Here is a 22,449-nt window from a genome sequence, read left to right on the forward strand (position 1 = left end):
AGGGACTGCAGAGCGAATTCCTGGCTGCAGCCGGGTAGCTGTGTGCGTCCTCTCATTGTGGCCGATTTCCTGCTGTAGAAATCTGCTGCTATGAGCAGACACACAAAGCTCACTCTGCAGTCTAGTGTTTACCAATTAGGGTGCCTCCAGCTGTGGCCAAACAGCTGGAGGCACCTTAGTTGGGAAACACTGCTGCAGTCCCTCTAAGTGCCGTTGAAGCATCTGCAGCGTGAAATAAGGTGGTAAAGCCTTCCATGTGACCCTTTCCTTAGAAAGGTTTGCGTTTTACTGTTATGACCAATTTTATTTTTGCATTTTCGGTTTTTCCTCCTCGCCTTCTAAAATCCGTGACTCTTATATTTCCATCTACAGACCCATATAAGGGCTTGTTTTTTGCGTGAGCAATTGTACTTTGTAATGAAACCTCTCATTTTACCAAAACATGTATGGCAAACCCAAAGAATTATTTGGAACACCACAATTTTGCACATTTTGGAGGGTTTCGTTTTCACACTGTACACTTTACAGTAAAAATGACATATGTTCTTTATTCTGTGGGTCAATACGATTAAAATGATACCCATGGTACTTTTATATTTTTGTACCGCTTAAAAAAATCTCAAACTTTTTGTACAAAATCAGTAATCAGTAACCAACTATAACTTTTATATTTTTTCGTATATGGGGCGGTATGAGGGCTCCTTTTTTGCGCCATCATCTGTACTTTTTATCGATACCACATTTGCATGTATAAAACTTTTAGATCACTTTGTATGAACATTTTTTTAATCAAATGTGACAAAAAAGCTGCATTTTTGGACTATTTTTTTAATTTTTTACGTTTACCCTGTTCACCATAGGGGATCATTAACATTATATTTTGATAGTTCGGAAATTTACACATGCGGCGATACCAAATATGTTTGTAAAAAAAACATTTTATATGCTTTTTTGGGGGTAAAATGGAAAAAATGACAATTTTTATTAGGGGAGGGGCTTTTTAATTATTTTTATTTTTTAAATTTTTCACCTTTTTTTTTTTTTTTTTTTTACACTTTTTATTTCCCCATAGAGGACTATCAATAGCAATCAGTTTATTGCTAATACTGTTCAGTGCTATGCATGGGGCATAGGACTGATCAGTATTATCGGCTATCTTCTTCTCTGGTCTGCTTGATCTCAGACCAGAGCAGAAGACCCGAGTAGACGGACGGCAGCAGGTGAGGGGACCTCCGGCCACCATTACAGATGATTGGATCCCCGTAGCAGTGCTGCAGGCAATCCGATCATCTATTTTAACATGTGCATTGCCGCAGATACCGTGATCTGTATTGATCATGACAAATGGACAAAAGGCGCTTCCTTGTGTAGGATCAACTATGTTGCATGGAGATATGTAAAGGGAGGAAACGTGCTCACCTGGTGAGGTTGTGCAGCTAATTCAGGCACAACACTTACAAAGGCATGTAGGAATAGATGAAGCTGCTGCGGCTTCCCAAGCCGAAAACATTGGCATAGAATCAGGATAAGGAAAGGAGAGGGTGAAGCCGGGAAACGCGTTGTGTGAACGAAATAAAGTTGGATCTACAATTAGTCGATTCCAGAGTTTATACCGACTCCACCAGACATTTAGCAGCGCGGACACCACTTCCCGGCTTTACCCTCTCCTTTCCTTATCCTGTATTGGTTCATGGCATCTGAGGGGTTAATGGCGGACATCCGCACGATCGCGGATGTCTGCCATTACTGGCGGGTTCGGATGTCAGCCATAACCTGCAGTGTATGACTCGAAGACTGCACCGATGCTCGCGGTCATACACAGGACGTAAATGTACGTCCTGGTGCGCTAAGTACCTCCGCACCAGGACGTACATTTACGTCCGTGGTCGTTAAGGCATATCCTGTGGATATACCATAAATGTCAACAAGTTATTTTTTATTATCCAAAATATTCCCCGTTCCTCCTTTTTGAATGTCAGGTATGTGTATTATGATAAAGTCTTGTATAAATCATAGACCGGACAGATGATGATAGTATTTTGTTGCTGTTTGTTTTAGTTTCCCAACAAAGTTGTCGCACAAGTAGCATGCAGCGTGCTGAACGTTCTCCTCAACTACATCCCACAACTGCAGATCTACCACCCGGACTATCCACTGAAAATTACCGAGGTAGGTTCTTATTTAAAGGGGTACTCCAGTGTAATTTATTTTTTTCTTAATCAACTGGCGCCAGAAAGTTTAACAGATTTGTAAATTACTTCTATTAAAAAAATCTAAATCAATCCAGTACTTATCAGCTGCTGAATACTACAGAGGAAATTCTTTCCTTTTTGGAACACAGAGCTCTCTGCTGACATCACAACCACAGTGCTCTCTGCTGACATCTCTGTCCATTTTAGGAACTGTCCAGAGCAGCATATGTTTTCTATGGGGATTTCCTACTCTGGACAGTTCTTAAAATGGACAGAGGTATCAGCAGAGAGCACTGTGCTCGTGATTCAGCAGAGAGCTCTGTGTTCTAAAATGAAAATAATTTCCTCCGTAGTATTCAGCAGCTAATAAGTACTGGAAGGATTAAGATTTTTTAATAGAAGTAATTTACAAAAATGTTTGACTTTCTGGCACCAGTTGATTAAAAAAAAAAAGTTTTCCTCCGGAGTACCCCTTTAATCTGATTACGTTGTGGTCGCATTTGCTTTAAACATTATGCACAAGGTTTCCATAATGTGCCATGATAATGATTTTTGTTATGATTATGTTTTTTTTTTTTTTCTACATTGGTTCAACAAAGAAAATATTAGACACCATGTTAACACAGTTTATCGGGAATGGTAATGGAGTATTGGTCTTAATATGCCTTCACTACCCAAAGCTAAAATGCTGCTTTATGCATTTGGATAAAGATATATATATATATATATATATATATATATATATATATATATATATATATATGTCTGTGTTATACATGGCTGTATCCTGATGTAATGTTTCAGAAGAACTGTTCACTTAAGTCAGTGTTTCCCAATCAGGGTGCCTCCAGCTGTTGCAAAACTACAACTCCCAGCATGCCCGGACAGCCAGAGGCTGTCCGGGCATGCTGGAAGTTGTAGTTTTGCAACAGCGGAGCCACTCTGGTTGGGAAGCACCGACTCATGGAATTCTTTTTTTATTTAAATTTTATGTCTTTTTTGTTTGTGCCAGATTCTTCTAGCCACTGTGACTCATCTATTGCCAACTGCTGAGACATCTCCCTATGAACAAGATAAGCGAGTGAGTATATACGTTCAACCTTGTATCTGATACTCTACACATTCTGATAAACTATTGTTCTTAAAACGTCTCTACAAAATGGTAAGAAGCTCATAAGGCATGTATACCTCAGGGCAAGGTCCATGGCCCCATTCCGCTCAAGGGCCCAAACCAAACATGGTCTATTAGTGAATACGTTCGGGCCATCCTCAAAGTCATGGTTTGCTTTGTCAAAAGTTTTGAAGCCACCATATGATCCTTTATTTAGACCATCTATTGCACTTGACGTAACAAACTATCGTAAGTAGCCTGTTGGAAGAATTATTTATTTATTAGAACATCACCAGCAGGTGGCAGACCTGGGCATCACTTGATCGGCAAAGACCTATGAGATTTAGACCTCTATGGACAGTAAAAGCTTTATTATCTATTAAATGTTTCTACTGTTCATTGAAATACCTTGCTAAGGGTGCATTCACACCACGTTTTTGCAATACAGTTCCCGTATCAGGTTTTTGATGAAAAACTGATTCCTCAAAACCGGACTAAACTGTATCAAAACGTGTGGACAAATTTCAACCCGTATACGGTTAAAAACCGTATGCGGTTTGAAAACTTTGGTCCGGTTGCATCCGTTTTTTCTAAGAAAAAACGTATACGTTTTTAACTTTTCACTCCATTTTTGAATAAAGTTTCACTTGTTTGATTGAAATTCCAAGTAAAAAAAAACTGTGCAAAGTCAAAAAACGGTATGGTGAAAACCGGATGGAACCGTACGCACAAACAGTTCTGTACAGTTCCCATTGACTCCCATGTTAAAAAAAAAAAAAACATATACGGTTTAATACAGTTTTTCACCCGGATCAAAAACAGTGGTAGGCTACGGTTTTGGGTATGGGAGAAAAAAACTGACTAAACCGTACAGGATGCAAAACGGACACAACCTGATGCATCTTTTGGCATACGGTTTTCAATGGAGAGTCAATGCATACAGTTCCATACGGTTTTCACATAGAAAACCTGTACGGGAACTGTATTGCAAAAACATGGTGTGAATGCAGCCTTAGGCTGGGTTCACATCACGTTTTTGCCATACTGTTTTCAATCCGTTTTTCCTAAAGAAAACCGTATGGCAAAAAAACGGATATAACAGTATGGTAAAAAATAAACCGTATGCGTTTTTAAACCGTATACTGTTTTTAAAAGTGCATACAGTTCCGTCCATTTTTATTTTAAAAAAAAACATAATTTTTTAAAAATTTTGTCCATTTTTAATGGGAGGGGTCTTGGGTGGGGACTTTAGGATGCAAATGTGCATGTTCAAAGTAAAAAACGTATACGGTTTCTCGTATGGGACATGTGCGTTTCCCATTGACGTCCATATTTTTAAAAAATGTATGCGGTTGCAGTACGGTTTTTAAACCGGAGACAAAAGCGTGGTCAACTACGGTTTTGAGTACGGGAGAAAACTGTATTGCAAGCAAACCGTACGCAACCGAATGCATCCAGGTGCATACAGTTTTCAATTATTTGTCTATGTATACGGTTTTCAATACGATTCTAAACGTTTTCAATAATGAAAACGATATGGGAAACATACTTGAAAAACCCTAATCCACTTTGCTTATACTCATAGGTTTTAATGCCAAACTATTCCTCCCACTATGACACCCTGTTTGGGCTAGGTTTACGCTGCTGCTGTTCTCCACTATAGGGAGCTCTGCCGCTCAGTCTGTTTCAAAGATAGGATTTTTGCGAAGAAAAAATATACTGCATTTCCAATCTTTTTTTTTTTCTCCGCTTAATTATCTAAATAACTAAAATACTGGACACCTGGCAGACCCCATTCAAGTCAATGGGACCCAGAGGTGTCAGTTGTGCCCCCACCCATTGAGGGGCCGTTATGCAAAAAAAACCAAAAAACGAACATACCCTAAATGGATCAGAGCGCTACGGCGTAGTGAACCCAATCTTACTTGTTTGGAACCACAAGGAGACTGTCACAAGGGGCAGTATACCGGCAATGTCCTTCTAGAAAGGTATTAAAACTTTGCTAGAGTCTCCAAATTACATAATTTCATGTATATAAACTGTGATGTTATATAACACCTCTGATCATTGTCTTTCAGTTGATCGTCTCTCTGCTGCTCTCTCTTCTTGAGTGGATGATGGCACTGCCACTCTCAATATTACTGAAGCCAGTGCGGCATGCTGGTAGTGTGCACCAAGGGAGGGAGAATTCTGTATTGCACTGTGCCAATAAGGTAATGTACAATCTGCCATAGTGTTTCATGGTGCCAAATGCCTTTCCTTATTATTGGCTGATGAGTGATGAGTCTACGTCTAAGTAAATGCCCATCAAATGTTCCTGTGGGAATCCTCTATCTCTCTAAAAATATTGTCTTATGCTGGAGGGGTGCCCTATACTGGATCCTATCTTCTATTTCAGCTCCCCTTTTCTTTTGTTTTTGAAGAAATAAACTGCCACCTAAGGGCTTTGGCAATGCCTTACCCTTCCACTTTCTGTCTAGAACACATGAACACTTGGCCGAGCTGAGCCCTCACGTACAGGGATTTCTATGTTTAACCTCTTCAGGAGGAAGATGGAGGATGCCCTGCATCTTGGGGACCGGACCGGGATGCCTGCTGAAATCATTCAGCAGGCATGCCGGCACATCGCCAAGGGGGGGGTCCTGAGACCCCCCCCATGTCGGCGATCGCAGGAAATCGCATGTCAATTCAGACATGCGATTTTCTGCTATTTCCAGGCTGGAATCATCCTGAGGGATAGGAGCGAGGTTGCAGTGCTGCGATCTCCTCCTATCCCCTGCCATTAGTCAGCAATGAATGCTGACCAATGGCAGCGGAAGTCAGGGGTTTGCCATGGAAACCCCCCGCTCTGCCCACCCATGGATGTCGGGCAGAACGGGGGAAGAAGATGGCGGCCGGTACCTGCAAATAAGATGCCGTGGGGACCGCCGATCGTCGGTGACATCTGCGGAGATCAGCAGCGCAGGTAGGGAAGCGACGGGGGGGATTTACTGCGATATTTACTGCTGCCCTTCTAGTGGTTGCCAAACTGCAACTCCCAGCATGCCCAGGCAGCCAATGGCTGTCTGGGCATGCTGGGAGTTGTAGTTTTGCAACATCTGGAGGGTCACAGTTTGGAGACCACTATTTCAGTGGTGCCCAAACGGTAGCCCTCCAGATGTTGCAAAACTACAACTCTCAGCATGCCTAGACTGAAATTTTGAAAATTGCTGCTATACTTTTGAAGCCCTCTAATTTTTTCAAAAAGTAAAAATATGTCCATTTTATGATGCCAACATAAAGTAGACCTGTTGTATTTGTGAATCTATATAAAATTTATTTGGAATATCCATTTTCCTTACAAGCAGAGAGTTTCAAAGTTAGAAAAATGCAAAATTTTCATGACATTTGGGGATTTTTCACCAAGAAAGGATGCAAGGAACGACGAAAATTTACCACCAGAATAAAGTAGAATATGTCACGAAAAAACTATCTCGGAATCAGAATAATCGGTAAAAGCATCTTAGAGTTATTAAGGCTTAAAGTGACAGTGGTCAGATGCGCAAAAAATGGCTCCGTCCTTAAGGTGAAAATGAGCTGCGTCCTTAAGGGGTTAAATCTGTTTTGCATGTTCTCTGGGCTAGGTAACAAAGTGTGTTGTCTTGAATGTCTTGTCGTATATTTTGGTAGGACCATCTTGCTTTTTGTTTGTTTAAAAATATGATTCTCATCTGAAATACAAAAAAATCATACTGTAAAGCAAGTAAAACCTATTGCATTGAATAAATAGCAATAAAGGGTTTATCCAAACAGAGACAACACTTATAAAATGTGTTACATGGCGACTGTCCAGATGAATGGCTGTTCATGTAATGGATGGCTTGAATCTGCCAGAATAGGAGCCATTACTGCAGGGCATGCCTTGGTTCTGGCTCATAAAGGGGGTCCTGATAGAGGAACCTCTCTGTTATGTCCATATATACCCTTGGAGGGGCCACTATATAAACTTGTCAGCTGTATACAGGGCATAGAATAACTGTGCCAGTGTATGAAATCCAACTGCTGGCTACATGTATGATGAATAAAACAGCAGCTTGCAGCCCCCAGGATGGGTTCAGTTGATTTGTGCGGCTGCACAATATATGAGAGTTGGCTGCGATGGTTTTGGAACACACGACCTGCACAAATAGGGTGGGATTTGCAAATTCTTATATGAATAATTTTGGAAATTGTTTCACATACTGTAAATGCTGAAGTGCAAGATAAAGCAGTCTATTGAACGAGCATGTCTGGCTATATACATTGTCATCCAATGGTGTACAGTTTTAAAGAACCATTTCTTTAGTCTTTTACACTGTGACCACCTAGACAGATCTAAGCTTACCTGAAATTTAAGAAGCAAATCAGTATATATTTTTTGGTTTACATTGTGCCTCATAGGATATTATTAGAGAATTAATGGAGGTACTTGTGTATACCTGTTTTAGTTGATGTGAAATTTAAAGGGGTATTCCGGCCTTATACATCTTATCCCCTATCCAGGCTCTGGCACTTAAGCAGCTCGACTCCGCCTCCTTGACACTCGGCTGAGAAATAAATAAGGATATTTTATAAGGTTGCAACCACAGTCAGCTGCAGGAGAGGTACAGTTTAGGCTTCTTTCACACTGCCGTTGTGATACAGCAGTAGCATAGCGGGAGAAAAAATACAACGTGCAATGTCATTTTCTCCAGATTCTCCTGTCAAAAAACAACGCCGTCCGACGGACCCCATAATGGTAAATGAGATCTGTTGGGACCCGTTGTTGCCCGTTGGGACCCATCCGGATAACGTTAAAGGCACAAATAAAAAAAGAGCCTAACGGACATTTTCTGACAGGGCACAACAGCAGTGTGAAAGGGGCCTTACTTTTAGACCCTAACAGCTATCCAACAGTGTCTTTAAAGGAATTTCCACAAAATGGAAAAAAATTGAAAGTGCCCACATATTTCTTTTTTTTCTCTTTCATTTCCTGGAGATTCCTTCAACCCAAAATGTTGACTTAATGCAGTTTTTTAAAATGAGGATTACATTTTTTGAAGGAAAAAGTATGTACAGCTCTACCTGACCCTATGTGGAAAAAGTCATTTCCCCCATCAAACATGAGTTAATTTTTAATAGCCACACCCAGCATGTGATGCCACCTTGTAGACAGATTCAAATATAGATATCCAGTCTTGAAAGGGTTACAAGCCTTTGCAAAGGCTTTTTGGACTCCAGCTGACCCCAGTGAGAGCCATTGGGGGACATGTATCATTATTTGTGTATGGTAGAAGCATTTTACCCCTTTTCCCGAATTCTAAATTTTATGCAGAAGCGCTAAATTTATCAATCAAGCGCAATGAGCTTCATAAATTGCAGGTAAATATAGTAATCTCCTAAATCCACTCTTTGGAAAATAGAATCAATGATTTAGAGCATCTTGCTACGTTAAGTCCAAGATGGCTTATATTTGCGCAAAAAAATACACACAAAACAGGGGTAAAATCTTTGATACATGTCCCCCATTATCCAGAAATAGAGAAAACCAAGAGCGCATTGATGAATTCAGGTGATCATAAAAGAATCCAGACTACAGAACACCAGGCCTCACTTGCTTAACCCCTTAACGACCATGGACGTAAGTGTACGTCCTAGTTCGGCAGTACTTCGCGCACGAGGACGTACATTTACGTCCTGTACATGACCGCGAGCATTGGAGCGATGTCTGCCATTAACCCCTCAGATGCTGTGATCAATACAGATCACAGCATCTGCGGAAGCGTGACTACATTCTATGCTGATCTGATCACCCGCGGCACGGCCGCAGGGATCAGCTGACATGGCGGACAGAGGTCCCCTCAACTGCCTCCGCCACCTTTCCGGCTTCTTCTGGTCTGAGATCGAGCAGACCAGAGCAGAAGATAACCGATAACACTGATCAGTGCTATGCCCTATGCATATCACTGAACAGTATTAGCAATCAAATGATTGCTATAACTAGTCCCCTATGGGGACATAAAAAGGGTAATAAAAATTTAAAAAAAGTAAAAAAAATTTGAAAAATCCCTCCCCTAATAAAAATTTAAAATGTCCCTTTTTCCATTTTACCCCCAAAAAGTGTAAAATATATATATATATATATATATTTTTTTTTTTTTATATATATTTGGTATCACCCTTTTGCGTAAATGTCTGAACTATTAAAATATAATGTTAATGATCCCATGCGGTGAACGTAAAAAAAAAAAAAAAATGCTGCTTTTTTTTGTCACATTTTATAAAAAAAAAAAAAATAATAAAAAAATTAAGTCTTATATACACAAATGTGGTATCAATAATAAGTACCAATCCCGGTGCAAAAAATGAGCCCTCATACCGCTGCTTATACGGACAAATGAAAAAGTTATAGGTCATCAAAATAGAGGGATTTTAAACTTACTAATTTGGTTAAAAAGTTTGCATTTTTTTTTTCAGTGGTACAATAATAGAAAAGTATGTAATCATGGGTATTATTTTAATCGTATTGACCCACAGAATAAAGAACACGTGTCATTTTTACCGTAAATTGTACGGCATGAAAATGAAACCTTCCAAAATTTGCAAAATTGCTGTTTTCTTTTAAATTTCCCCACACAAATAGTATATTTTTGGTTGCGCCATACATTTTTGGTAAAATGAATGATGTCATTATAAAGTACTACTGGTCGCACAAAAAACAAGCCCTCATACTAGTCTGTGGATGAAAATATAAAAGTTACGATTTTTAGAAGGGGAGGAGGAAAAAAACAAAAATGCTAAAATAAAATTGGCCTGGTCCTTAAGGTCAAAATGGGCTTGGTCCTTAAGGGGATAAAGGGGTACTCCACTGGAAAAACTGTGGTCAGACAGAAAAGAAATTTAAAAAGAAAAGAACTTCCTCTGTAGTGTATAGCAGCTGATAAGTACTGGAAGGATTAAGATTTTTAAAATGTATAAATCTGTTTAACTTAAAAAAATAAAAAATAAAAAAATGTTTTCCAGGGGAATACCCCTTTAAGTTAAGGTCAGTGTCAGTGTGGCAATTCCACAATGAGAAAGACACTGGGCAGAAAATGGCATCATTGGGTTGTAAAGTTCAGACCACTACTGACCGATAAGAACACAAAGGCTAACATTGCATTTGCTAAAAAACTAGACTTTTTGGATAAACTTTCGGAAAGGTGGAACTTTTGGGAAGACATGGGTCTTGTTATATCTGGCATAAAGCAAACCTCATGTGCAATAACTTGAACATCATGACAACAGTCAGACATAGAAATTGTATGATAGTCTGGGTCTAATTGTGACATGTCAAAAGTTTTTTTGTTTTTGTTAAATAAATAAAAAATCTTATTTCTAGGTCGCTTCATTGGGGGACACAGGAGACTGAGTATTATGCTGCTGACACTAGGCAAAAAAAGTCTTCTTTTCCCAGCAGGATATACCCGCCCACTGGCACAGAGCTAATCAGTTTTAGCTTAGTGTCAGTAGGAGGCAGACACAGGTCTGGAGTTCTCCAGATTAGGGAGAAAGTGCCCAGCCACCATTACTCGTGGCTGTGCTAGGCCAGTCCCCACATGGCCTCCGGGTTGCCCCCCCCTCTTCACATGTGGCTGCCGCAATCCTGGTAGGCTAGCTGGCTGCCAGGTGTTTAAAGACCTCCGCAGCTGCAGTTCCGGTACTCCACTGCAAGTGGGAGTTGCCGAAGGGGTGACCCTTCTTATTCAAAGGACTCTCTACAATGTCCAAACGTCCAGGGGAGCACGCTGTGTGCTGCATTTGCGGGGGAGTTGTTCGCAGGGTAATAAGGTGAATTCATGTCAGGGTTGATTCTGGCCCTGGCTAGTCCAGTGTTCACATTCTCCTTCCCAGTGGAGGCATAATGGTGAGCTTAGTAAGCCCTGCTGCTCCAGCTAGTTCATCCGTCACATTCTTCTTTCCATGCAGAGAGTATTCGTGGTCTTGCTACCTACTACTATTGCCTACTATAGGAGGCTTACAATTACTCCTGCGGCCGTTGTTCGCCGTCCTGGCATAAGGTTGGGTGTTGTAGGTTGCCTACTATTTCTTATGCGGTCATTGCCTTTCTCCTTTCTAGGCAAAGTATTGTCAGCCTAAGGTTGTTTTCACACCACGTTTTCAGCCTACAGCTGCTGGATCCGGCTGGGGGAGGGGAAAACCGTGCGCTCCTGTACCTCAGCCAGACCGGCGCTGAAATCTATTGACTTTAATGAGCTGACCGGAGTCACCGTTTAACTCCGGTTGGCTCATTTTTGCCCCGTATGCGGTTTTCTGACCGGACCTAAAACCATAGTATACTACGGTTTTAGGTCCGGTCACAAAATCGGATGCAGGGCAGAAAAGAGCCAATCGAAGACAAACGGTGACTCAGATCGGCTCATTAAAGTAAATGGATTTCAACACCGGTCTGGCTGGGGTACAGGAGAGCACGGTTTTCCCACCCCACAGCCGGATCTGGCTTCTGTAGGCAAAAAACATGGTGTGAAAGCACCCTAATATGACCCCTTCTATGCATGTCAATCTCCCTCCTTGGGGAGTGTCAGTTGTTCCTTGCTTGGACGACAGTCTTGGTGGGCGACCTGCCTCGCCCAGAGCATGTCTTCTGTTTCTGCGCCTTATTGCTTCAGTTAACGGACACCTCAGCTGTTTCCCCTCCATCTCCCTCGCTGTGAATTGGTTTCCTGGGATGTTTCCCCCTGGAATAATTTGGTCCATTCTTGCAGAGTAATAATCCCAATAGTAGTGATGCCTATTACTCTGCTTGCTGTTCTCCCGTAGGGTATATGACTCCTTCCCTTGTGGTCCCAGACTCGTTCGGGACCCTCTCCCTCATTATTTTACCTTTTCAGGACCTTCTTGCATTGGGCTACCTTCCAGGTGGCTGTTACATGTCTCCTTCTCCAGGATGGTTTTCCTGATGCTTCTCCTGATGCTTCTCCTGATGCTTCAACCTTGGCAGGGTTTGTTTCTGGGCTTAGCGGGGTCCCTGTCCTGATCCTCTCTGCTGTTCTTATGGGATGCGGTCTTCCTCTGCCTCTCCACCTCCTTTCTGCAGCACATAACCTGGGGCGTTTGGCTCAGACTTGGGTTTGCTCAGAATCTGCTGGTGTGGGACTCCGAGGTCACTCAACTTATTTCCAGATCTGTGAACCTCTGGTTCTGATGGCGGCTGCTCCGGTGTTGCAAGACAGCTCTTGCCTCGTCACTGTTTGTGTCCCTTCGCCTGTGCAGACCTAGTAGTCATTCTGATTACCCCTGTCTGGCTAATTCGCACTTCCTAGACAGGCGTAGTCCTCCTTGAAGTGCACTTTCCCCACCTTTCCAGGCTATGCGGCGTAATCTGAATTTTCTCTTCCACCCGGTTTCTCGCAGGGTGGCTTTGGGACTGGCTATTGTACCTGGGCTTCTTGGTCGGGTGGTCAGCAGTGTGGTCCATGGCCTAGCCTTCTTCCTGGCTGGCTTGTCCTTGTGCTCGGACCTGGACGTGGGTCTTGCTTTGTGTCTTTCTTCATCCTTTTCCAGCGGCTTCTGGTTTCCACCTTCTTCCCTTCTTGCTGAGCGTGCTCAGTAGTTTTTTTCTTGTCATACTCCCTCCTCAGCCTGAGTCCTACAGTTGAGGCTGGTCTCTGTTTCTCGTAGCCTTCATTGGGGGACACAGGACCCACCCATTTTCGGTTACCTAGTCAGGTTGTTCGTTACCTGTTGGGGGGTTCTTTCTGGTGTCCTTTGGACATCTCTCCTTTGTTGTTTTGGCTTCTCCTACTGCTTTGTGGCACAACTGATTAGCTCTGGGTCAGTGGGTGGGTATATCCTGCTGGGAGGAGCAGACTTCTGTTTTTGCCTAGTGTTAGCCTCCTAGTGGCAGCAGCATAATAGCCATGGTCTCCTGATTCCCCAATGAAGACTACAAGAAAGAGATTTTATGGTGAGTACAAAAAATCTCCTTTTTAAAAGGTGAAAGCATGGCATTATATTTGTGATTTATTACTTTTTACAAGACTTCTCTGTTCACTGGTTTCTTTTAATTTTGGATTGCTGTTTCAATGGGGCGCATCAAAAAAAATTGGGCCAATTCCTTTGTTACACTCTGGTGTCTTATGTTCATACCTAACGCTCATAAGACTATACTCTCTATCTAGGTGTATTCAGTATATAAAGTGCATTGACCTCCGTTACAATCTCTTTTTGGTTGATTAGGACATTTATCAGGAAAGCTCCTTTGGTCCGCGGTGTAATTCATTATACTTGGATGCATATTGATTTTCACATAGTTAATGACGATATCCGATCCTTTACACAGGTGTAATGCAGTTTCTGCTCAGATGATCTTTTAATTGTTTTCTTTGAATCTTCTTGCAGGTTTTACATAACTGTATTTATGGCTCGCAACATTTCAGCAACCCCCGGTACTTTCCCCTGAGCCTTTCAGATCTGGCATCTGAAGACTATGATCCCTTTATGCAGCTGGAATGCCTGAAAGAACCAGAACCTCTCCATTCCCCAGATTCAGAGCGTTCCACTAAACTACAGCCTGTCACTGAGGGTAAGTACTAATCATGTGAAATGCAGTATACTATACCATACCAGTCCATCTCTTTTATTAGTTCGCTGTCTTGAGGTGTTCTTGATGTTTTTGACTTCTGCTGCAACCTGAAAGCAGGAAATAATAATGTTGAAGCAAATCTGTGTTTTTCCTTTTCTGACCCATGACATACTGGTACATTATGGGTATCTGTGAGGGGATTATGGCACAAGTACCCCCCGATATCATCTCGTGGTGAGGATGGGTTGCTGGGGAAGCCCGGGGCCTTACTTGGTCTTCTGCGTCTTCCCCAGCTTTGTGATGGCTTAAGGCCATTAGCAGTCGAGCGCAGATAACATAGATCAATTGTAATGCAATAGGATGATGGGTTATTATAGGCTTCTAGGGGGAAAGCAAAAAAATGTGTAACAAATTTTTTTTTTAACAAACTGCAATAAAAATTCTAATCACCCACTTTTCCTATTTTTAAAGAAAACACTGTACAAAAAAAAAAATTTATAAATATATTTTGTATCGCCATGTGCGTAATTGTACAAACTATTTAATAATGTTCCTGTACCTGCACGGTGAATGACGTAAAGGAAAAAAAATTTTAAATGCCAAAATTGCTAATTTTTGGTCCCATCCCAGAAAAAAACTTCATAAAAAGTGATGAAAAACAACTACAGCTCATGGAGCAAAAATTAAATGCTAACACAGCTTGGTAGGTGGAAAATGAAAAAAGTTATAGGGGTAGGACTTGGCATTGAACAAACTTTTTATTTTTTTATTTATTTTTTTTTAATTCTTTTTCAATTAGATTTTTTTGCTGTAAAACAAAACAAAAATGATCAGTTTTTTATAATTGAAATCGTGCTGACCTATAGAATAACGTTAGCATGTCATATTTACCGTATCGTGAACTCCAAAAAAAATGATTGCCCCATCTTCTGTATTTGGCTCACAAATCCCTCTGTTCTGTTGCTCACTCATTCTGACATCCACTGCTTTTACATCCCAGGCAGGCACTGAGCTCTCCCTCACTCACCATGCATTCACTTCCTCCGTGAGTCACCTCATCCAATCACTGCAGGCTGCTCTGTAACCCCCCTCCTCTCTAAGAGAGAAGGAGATTAAAAAAATGTATGTAGTATATTAGAAAAGTAACATTTTGCCAACGTTTTTGATAATGACATTGCCCATTTAAAGATGCGTTTCCACTAAAATTATGACCTATTACTAGGATACTCTGTGAATGTGGCTATGTTGTTCATGCTGGGTGGCTGGGAGAGCAGCGCTGTGCATTAAAAATGCAAGAAACTCTGTCCCCCAAGAACGATTATTGGCCGAATAGACTGTTTCCAATTGTCAATGATTGCGCAATTGCTCGTTTGTCAGCTGATCGCTGGGATTGTGGGGCTGCACATCTCTGCTGACTGACTCTCATCTGCTAGATGGGCAATCATATCGGGCATGCATGTATATGGGTCTGCATGTGTATATTCCCTGGATTCGTAAGGGTCCCAGAGGATGAACAGGACATTATAGCATATCTCTAGGATGGGAAGTACTCCTTTAAAGTCATGGAGGTGCACCATTTAAAGGGGTTGTCCACCATAAGGGGATTTTAGTACGTACCTGGCAGGCAGTAATGGACATGCTTAGGAAGGATCTGCGCTCGTCTTGGGGATAAATGGCTATGTTGTGAGATTACCATAACACTGTGGATAGCTTTTTGTGAACTTGTATTTCCTGTTTGACTTTTATTTTTTTGACTACAAATCCCACAATTCTATTTTCCTCCCTCCCACACATCAGTCACCCCACCCATTGAAACAAAAGATCTGTGGTTTTCAATCAGGGTGCCTACAGCTGTTGCATTAGTTGCAGATTGATCCCTCCACCCATTGAAGCAGACAGGCTCCCTGTCATCAGCTGACTAGTGAGTCAGGTCTCGGCCGCATTGCAAGCTGGGAAAAATCTGAGACAACAGTCATTTTGTATGCTGATAAAAATAAATATTGAGGTGAAAATCACATAAGAATTGTGAGAAAAACGTCACACACAGGTACAGACACTATATTATGAACTACACTAACTTTACAGCCCCTGTAGCATAGTCAAATAAAAAAATTCCTGGAATACCCCTTTAATAACTATGCGCAGTGCACTTTCCCGCATGAAAAGGCCTTCTCCAGCCAAGAACAAAGGCTGCTCTGAATAGTTCTAAACTCCACACATAGGGGGAGATTTATCAAAACCAGTGTAAAGGAAGAGTGGTGCAGTTGCTCATAGCAACCAATCAGATCCCTTCCTTCATTTTTAAAGAGCCCTGTGAAAAATGAAAGAAGGGATCTGATTGGTTGTTAGGGGCAACTGCACCACTCTTCCTCTAGACAGGTTTCGAGAAATCTCCCCCATTGTGAACCTTTAATTCAGCTGTTGTAAAGGTGCCATCTTATTTGCCTCAGCAAATGCCCTAAACCACTAAGGTGACCTGTGTGAATGCACATAGGCAAGTATGGCGGGAATAGATACCCTATATTGACATGCTGTGGTGTTGCTGCAGCGGAGAAGATTTGTTTTGCCAAAACTGCGTTCGTTGACAAGATATACGCTGCTCAGTCATAACCTACAAAATATTGTTCCCTCATGCCATCAAAGCAGCCCTAACCCTATTGAGACATGGACTTCACAAGACCTCTGAAGGTTTCCTGTGGTATTTAGCATTAAAATGTTAGCTTGACTAATGTAACATTATCCAGCTCAGCGCTCATTGCCCCAAAATGTTAGCAGCACGTCCTTTAATGGTCCTATTACACAAGCCTATTATTAGCCAAAAAGACCAATACCACTCTTTGTAATCTGACCAGTGATCAACCAACTTGTTTGTTGGCGTTTTGCATCTTTTAGGGTACGTTCTCACGAGCGGATTTTTGTAGCGTATTTAGCTGTGGATCCGCTGGTGAAGGCCCCGCTGTATGCTGGTTTTACATGTGCCTGCTGGTAGCGGCAATACGCCGCTACAAGCAGACACAGTGCAGCGATGTGCGCGGCGTACTCGCCACTCTCCCTGCTCTGAGCTAAGCAGAGAGCTCCCGCGAGGTACAAGTATACTGTGACTCGCACATCACAGTGTGTCTGCTGGTGGCGTCATATTGCCGCTACAAGCAGGCACATGTAAAGCCAGCATAGAGCGGGCCTTCACCAGCGGATTTGCAGCGTAAAATACGCTGTAAATCCGCGCAGGTGAACTTACCCTTAGGCAGGTTAAATAAAAAATTTTGGGATGGCCACAGATCTGTGTATTAGGGGATGTGCGGCCAATGAATGACATTAGTAATGGCCTTTCAGACATGCCAATGCACGTACTAAACGAGTGCCGATCTTGTGGATTGGCGATCATTTAAGTGGTAATCATATGAAAGAAAGAAAAGCCGGCCACTCGCCATAGTCCATCTTCTGGCTTTTATTGCAGCATGTACAGCATGTAATACTCACAAATATACAAAGGGAGAGGGAAGGAACGGGGGGGGGGGGGGGGGGTACAAAGGCAACAAGCTCCGTTTCGCACTTAGCAAGTGCTTCTTCCGTAGGCACATTTCTACTGTTTAGGATCATTTAAGTGACTTGACTATTATGAACGATCCCTGGATTGTTTGCGCAGCCCTTTACTTCCATTACTAATTGGCCAAACATCCCCTATTACAATTGATGGACAATGATTTTATTAAGTTTATTTTATTTTTTAAACCTGCAAAACCGATTAGACAATGAACAAGTATTTGCTTGTTTGTTGGCTGATAGCTGGGCCTATTACAAGGGCAGTATGTATGGCCGATAATCCTACTGAGGACCCTAAATGTATGGCTGATCCAGCAGTAGTTTGTGCTGCTCTGTCCACACAATAGTAGAGCCATATAATACACACCTTAAACGCGTGCCAATCTTTGAGATCAGCGTTTTTTTAGTGCATATGATGGCCCATCTGAAAGGGACCAAAATCCAGTAAGTTGTGAGATGTGACCTCCATGGGCTCATGTTATAGCTGATCAGTACAGACGTACATATAATTTCAGATTTCTAAAGGAGGAAAACTTAAACCCTACAACTTATCCTCCTGCACAGCACCCGGGACTCCCCAGGGATGGAGTGTGTTAACCCCCGCACGAATCGATCAACACGCCCCCTCCATATATCTCTATGGGAGAACCTATCATACAAGGAGATACACACTCCATTCCTGGGGACTGGTGGAGTTGCTATGCAGGAAATCTATCATGCAGGACATCCAAAGGATAGGGGAAAAGTGTCTGATCGCGAGGAGTCTGACCAAAGGGACCCCCCACGATCAGACACTTATCCCTTATCATTTGGATGTCCTACATGATAGTTCTCAGGGGTGTGGAAATTGTATCGCCTGACGCCCGGGACATGCAGTTCCAGGTGCTGTGCAGTTGAATTCTTCAGGCATTTAGCCCTGCTTCGGGCAAGCAGGGCTAAATGCCTAAAGAATTCACATATAACTGGGCAATCAGTTTTGCCCTGTAACTAAACTCCCATAGACTCCAGCTGGGGGAATATAATGGCGCAAGGGCATCAGGGGGGGTAATATAATGGCACAGGGGGCATCAGAGGGGGGAATATAATGGCGCAGGGGGCATCGGGGGGGGGGGGGATATAATCATACAGGGAGCATCAGAGGGGGGGTAACATAATGGCGCAGGGGGCCCTACTTGATCCCTACCTGATAAAGGGGCATGCCTACCTGAAGGGGGACTACGTGCTTAAAGGAATACTCTAGTGCAAAATAACTTATCCCATAAGTGATAGATCGCGGGGGTCTGACCGCTGGGACAACCCCCCCCCCCTATCTCTTGTATGAGGCCCCAGCAGACGGCATGAAGGGAATGTTCTGGGGGGGGGGTGCACGTGTCGGCCGCTGTGTCATGCGGACAAGCCCCCATACCTGCCGGGGCCCCTTAGAACAGATCGGGAAGGAGGGGTTTCCCAGCGGTCAGGTTAAAGGGGTATTCCAGGCCAAAACTTTTTTTATATATCAACTGGCTCCAGAAAGTTAAGCATATTTGTAAATTACTTCTATTAAAAAATCTTAATCCTTCCAATAGTTATTAGCTTCTGAAGTTGTTGTTTTTTTCTGTCTAACTGCTTTCTGATGACTCACGTCCTGGGACATCATCACTGAGCAGTTAAACAGAAAACTTCAGAAGCTAATAACTATTGGAAAGATTAAGATTTTTTAATAGAAGAAATTTACAAATCTGTTTACAAACCTTTAAGTTATTTCGCACTGCAGTATTACTTTAATGGGGCGGACTTACTTATCAGGGCCCCTATCCACCTAATGGGGTGACATACTGGTCCTGCCTATCAAGTTTTTATTAATAAAATACCTTATTTACATACTATTTGGGTTAAAATTATTTTGTACCAGGACACGTGGATTGTTATGAGGGACAAGTAGATTCTGCTCCGTTTTAGTCCCTTGGACAAGTATTTTTTTTTATTTTTTTTATTTTTTTTTTTCCCACACCCCTGGTTCTCCTTTAAGCCACAGTCATGTGACCATTGTTATTGTATTTCTTATTTTAATTTTTTTTTTCTTCTTTCATGTCACATTTTGTTCTTTATTCAGTAGTAGCAGTGTCCTAATGATTCCTAGTTCTAGACAAGGAACTGTTTCAAACAAAAGTATAACTAGTTTCAACCCTGTTCTCCTTGCAATATTTTCGCCCCTCACTGTGATGCCAGCAAAAATATTGAGTGCCAAAATAAACTTTTATATCCATAATTTAGGATTTTTCACACCAAAAAATAGAGGAGGGCTTCAAGCCAGGTCTCCTAATGGTAAAAACAGCAATTCTATTAGCAATCATGGCACCAGTTGAAGGTTTGTCAGCAGGAAGTCGTACACAAATCATTTCATTTCTTGGATCAGCAAATAAATTGAATCCTCCATATGGGTCTCAATTCATCCATGGGATTTAGGCTTGTTTAGACTGCAGCCTCATTTCCTGGATTTTAAAAGCATCTTTATAAAAAATTACAAAAGTTACTAGTTGTGCCAAGTATAATGGTCGTGGACCTTCTACTTTTCCAGTTAGCATGTATTTTATATATACACATGGGATCTGTAGTTTTCGGGTTACCTGTGTTGGCTCTTGTGAGGCCTAGTCTCTGGTGAACTACATTTGCCAACAAGCCCTGCCAATACGAGTTTGTTTTGGAAAGAGCAACATAGTGTGCAACCCTGGACAGAAGTATTTTATTGGACATTTGTGATTGATGGATGTGCTAATAGGTAAATCATGGGTACTGTGCTTATGTTACTGAATTTGACACTTACAATGACATGTAGGGCGGTTTGTGGATGCAGTTTTTTTTATATTTTTAATTATTTTTAATTTTTTTTAACATTGCATCATGGTGTATACTTGGAGTCAATAGGGAAATAAAAAGCATTTTTTTCCCCCTCAGATTCTTGAATCAAATGACTTACAATAGGATGAGATGGAAGAAATGTGTTCGGCAACTGTGGAATGGGGACGGTGGGCTCAATGTTGTGTTCCTGCTGCTGTTCGTGACGTGTGGTGGTGCTCAGGTTGCAATAGTATACATATACAATCTCAGGCAGAGGATGTAGTGAAAAACCGGCCACTCACCATTTCTCGTCTTAAAAGAAAAACGGGACAGGACACCGGGGGGATACAGATAGGCGACAAGCTCCGTTTCGCACTGTCTAGGGCTAGACAGTGCGAAACGGAGCTTGTCGCCTATCTGTATTCCCCCACCCCGGTGTCCTGTACCTCTCCCTAATATGTATTTGTGAGTATAAAGAATAAAGAAGTTTTTCTTTGAAGACGAGAAATGGTGAGTGGCCGGTTTTTCACTACATCCTCTGCCTGAGATTGACTTACAATAGGAAAAACACAATGCCCCAAAAAACATGTTCTAATACACACTATTTGGGGGGGGGGGGGGGGAAGCTACTAAGACTGCAATATCTAATTCTTAGTCCTCAGCAAAACTTCCAATCTCATTCCTAGTCCACAGCATAGCCCCACATCTCAACCCTGGTTCTAGCATGGTGCTGCTTTTTATCCATTGACCCCATCATGGCTCCCCATCTTATTCCCAGTCCACAACTTTACTTCCCTTCTTGCTCCTTGTGTCCAGCATGGCTCCTCATCTCATTCCTGGTCCCTTGCATGGTTTCCCATTTTACTCCTAGTCTAAAGCATAGCCCCCATCTAATTTCTGGTCCTCAGTATGGGTTCCCAATACATTCCTTGTCCCCAACATGGCTCCTCATCTCAGTCTTGGTTCCCAACATGGCTCCCATCTCTTTCCTTGTACCTAGCATGGCTCCCTATCTTACTCTTGTTCCCCAGCATAGCTCCTCTGAAAAAAAAGTGTGGGAACTCACCCAAGATTTCCACTTAAAGGGGTACTCTGCCCCTAGACATCTTATCCCCTATCAAAAGGATAGGGGATAAGATGTCTGATTGCGGTCGTCCCGGCGCTGGGGACCCCGCGTTCTTCCTGCTGCACCCGGCATTCGTTTAGAGTGTTGGGTGCAGCACTGGAGGCTTGTGATGTCACGGCCACAGCTCCTCAATGCAAGTCTATAGGAGGGGGCATGACATCAAAAGCTTCTGCCTCCCTTTGCCAGTTATTCAGCACGGAGCGAAGTTCACTCCGTGCACCGGATGTCTGGGGTGCCGCAGCCAAGATTGCAGGGGTCCCCAGAGGTGGGACCCCCGGGATAAGATGTCTAGGGACGGAGTACCGCTAGGGCTGGTCCTGCAGGATTCCTGCTAATGGGAACTGCGTTCCTACTGTGGAAAAAGTGCAGGAACTCCGTTCCCATGAGTTCCTGCAGGACTTGAGCCCTGGTTATGTGTCATTCAGCTTTCTCAGATTCCTGAATAGCAGAACAACTGATTAGCCATTTAGGAGTTGGCAAAAGCTGGGTATGCTCCAGAGAAGGTTGAGTTGTTCTTTTCTGTCTGACCACAGTGCTCTCTGCTGACACCTCTGTCCATGTCAGGAACTGTCCAGAGCAGGAGAGGTTTGCTATAAGGATATTTTTTCCTGCTCTGGACAGTTTCTGACACGGACAGAGGTGTCAGCAGAGAGCTCTGTGGTCAGACAGAAACATACAATTCAACCTTCTCTGGAGCATACAGCAGCTGATAAGTACTGGAAGTATTAAGATTTTTTTTTTTAATAGAAGTAATTTTCAAATCTGTTTAACTTTCTGGAACCAGTTGATATGAAAAAATGTTTTCCACCCGGAGTATGTTGCAGCTTTTCCCAGACATCCTTATTTTTCTCTACTTGTTGTCTGCTTCTCATCCATCTAGGTTACCAACCACCGCTCTGTTCATGAAGCAGTGGGACTCCTAACAGTGCTGGCTGGCCGGGATTTCAGCAGTGTGCAGGCTAGTAGGGAACACTCCCCTAAGCATCCCTTTATATCCGTGTTTTCCAACCAGGGTTTCTCCAGATGTTGCCCAACTACAACTCCCAGCATGCCCGGAAAGCTACGGCTGTCCGGGCAC

At 42.5% G+C, this 22,449-nt stretch overlaps 1 protein-coding gene across 4 annotated transcripts in view; it reads left to right on the top strand.

Annotated features, from left to right (window-relative positions):
* The window catches only part of RALGAPA1 (Ral GTPase activating protein catalytic subunit alpha 1), a 235,941-nt gene that overhangs the window by 129,341 nt on the left and 84,151 nt on the right, over window positions 1–22,449 (top strand). For all 4 annotated transcript variants that reach the window (XM_056546922.1, XM_056546923.1, XM_056546924.1 and 1 more), the window contains 4 exons: window positions 2,059–2,169; window positions 3,205–3,273; window positions 5,382–5,516; window positions 13,702–13,885. In XM_056546922.1, the coding sequence (XP_056402897.1) occupies window positions 2,059–2,169; window positions 3,205–3,273; window positions 5,382–5,516; window positions 13,702–13,885 (499 nt within the window). The remainder of the gene's footprint in view (window positions 1–2,058; window positions 2,170–3,204; window positions 3,274–5,381; window positions 5,517–13,701; window positions 13,886–22,449) is intronic.

This window comes from Hyla sarda, chromosome 11, assembly GCF_029499605.1.
Source record: "Hyla sarda isolate aHylSar1 chromosome 11, aHylSar1.hap1, whole genome shotgun sequence".
Taxonomy (NCBI): Eukaryota; Metazoa; Chordata; class Amphibia; order Anura; family Hylidae; genus Hyla; species Hyla sarda.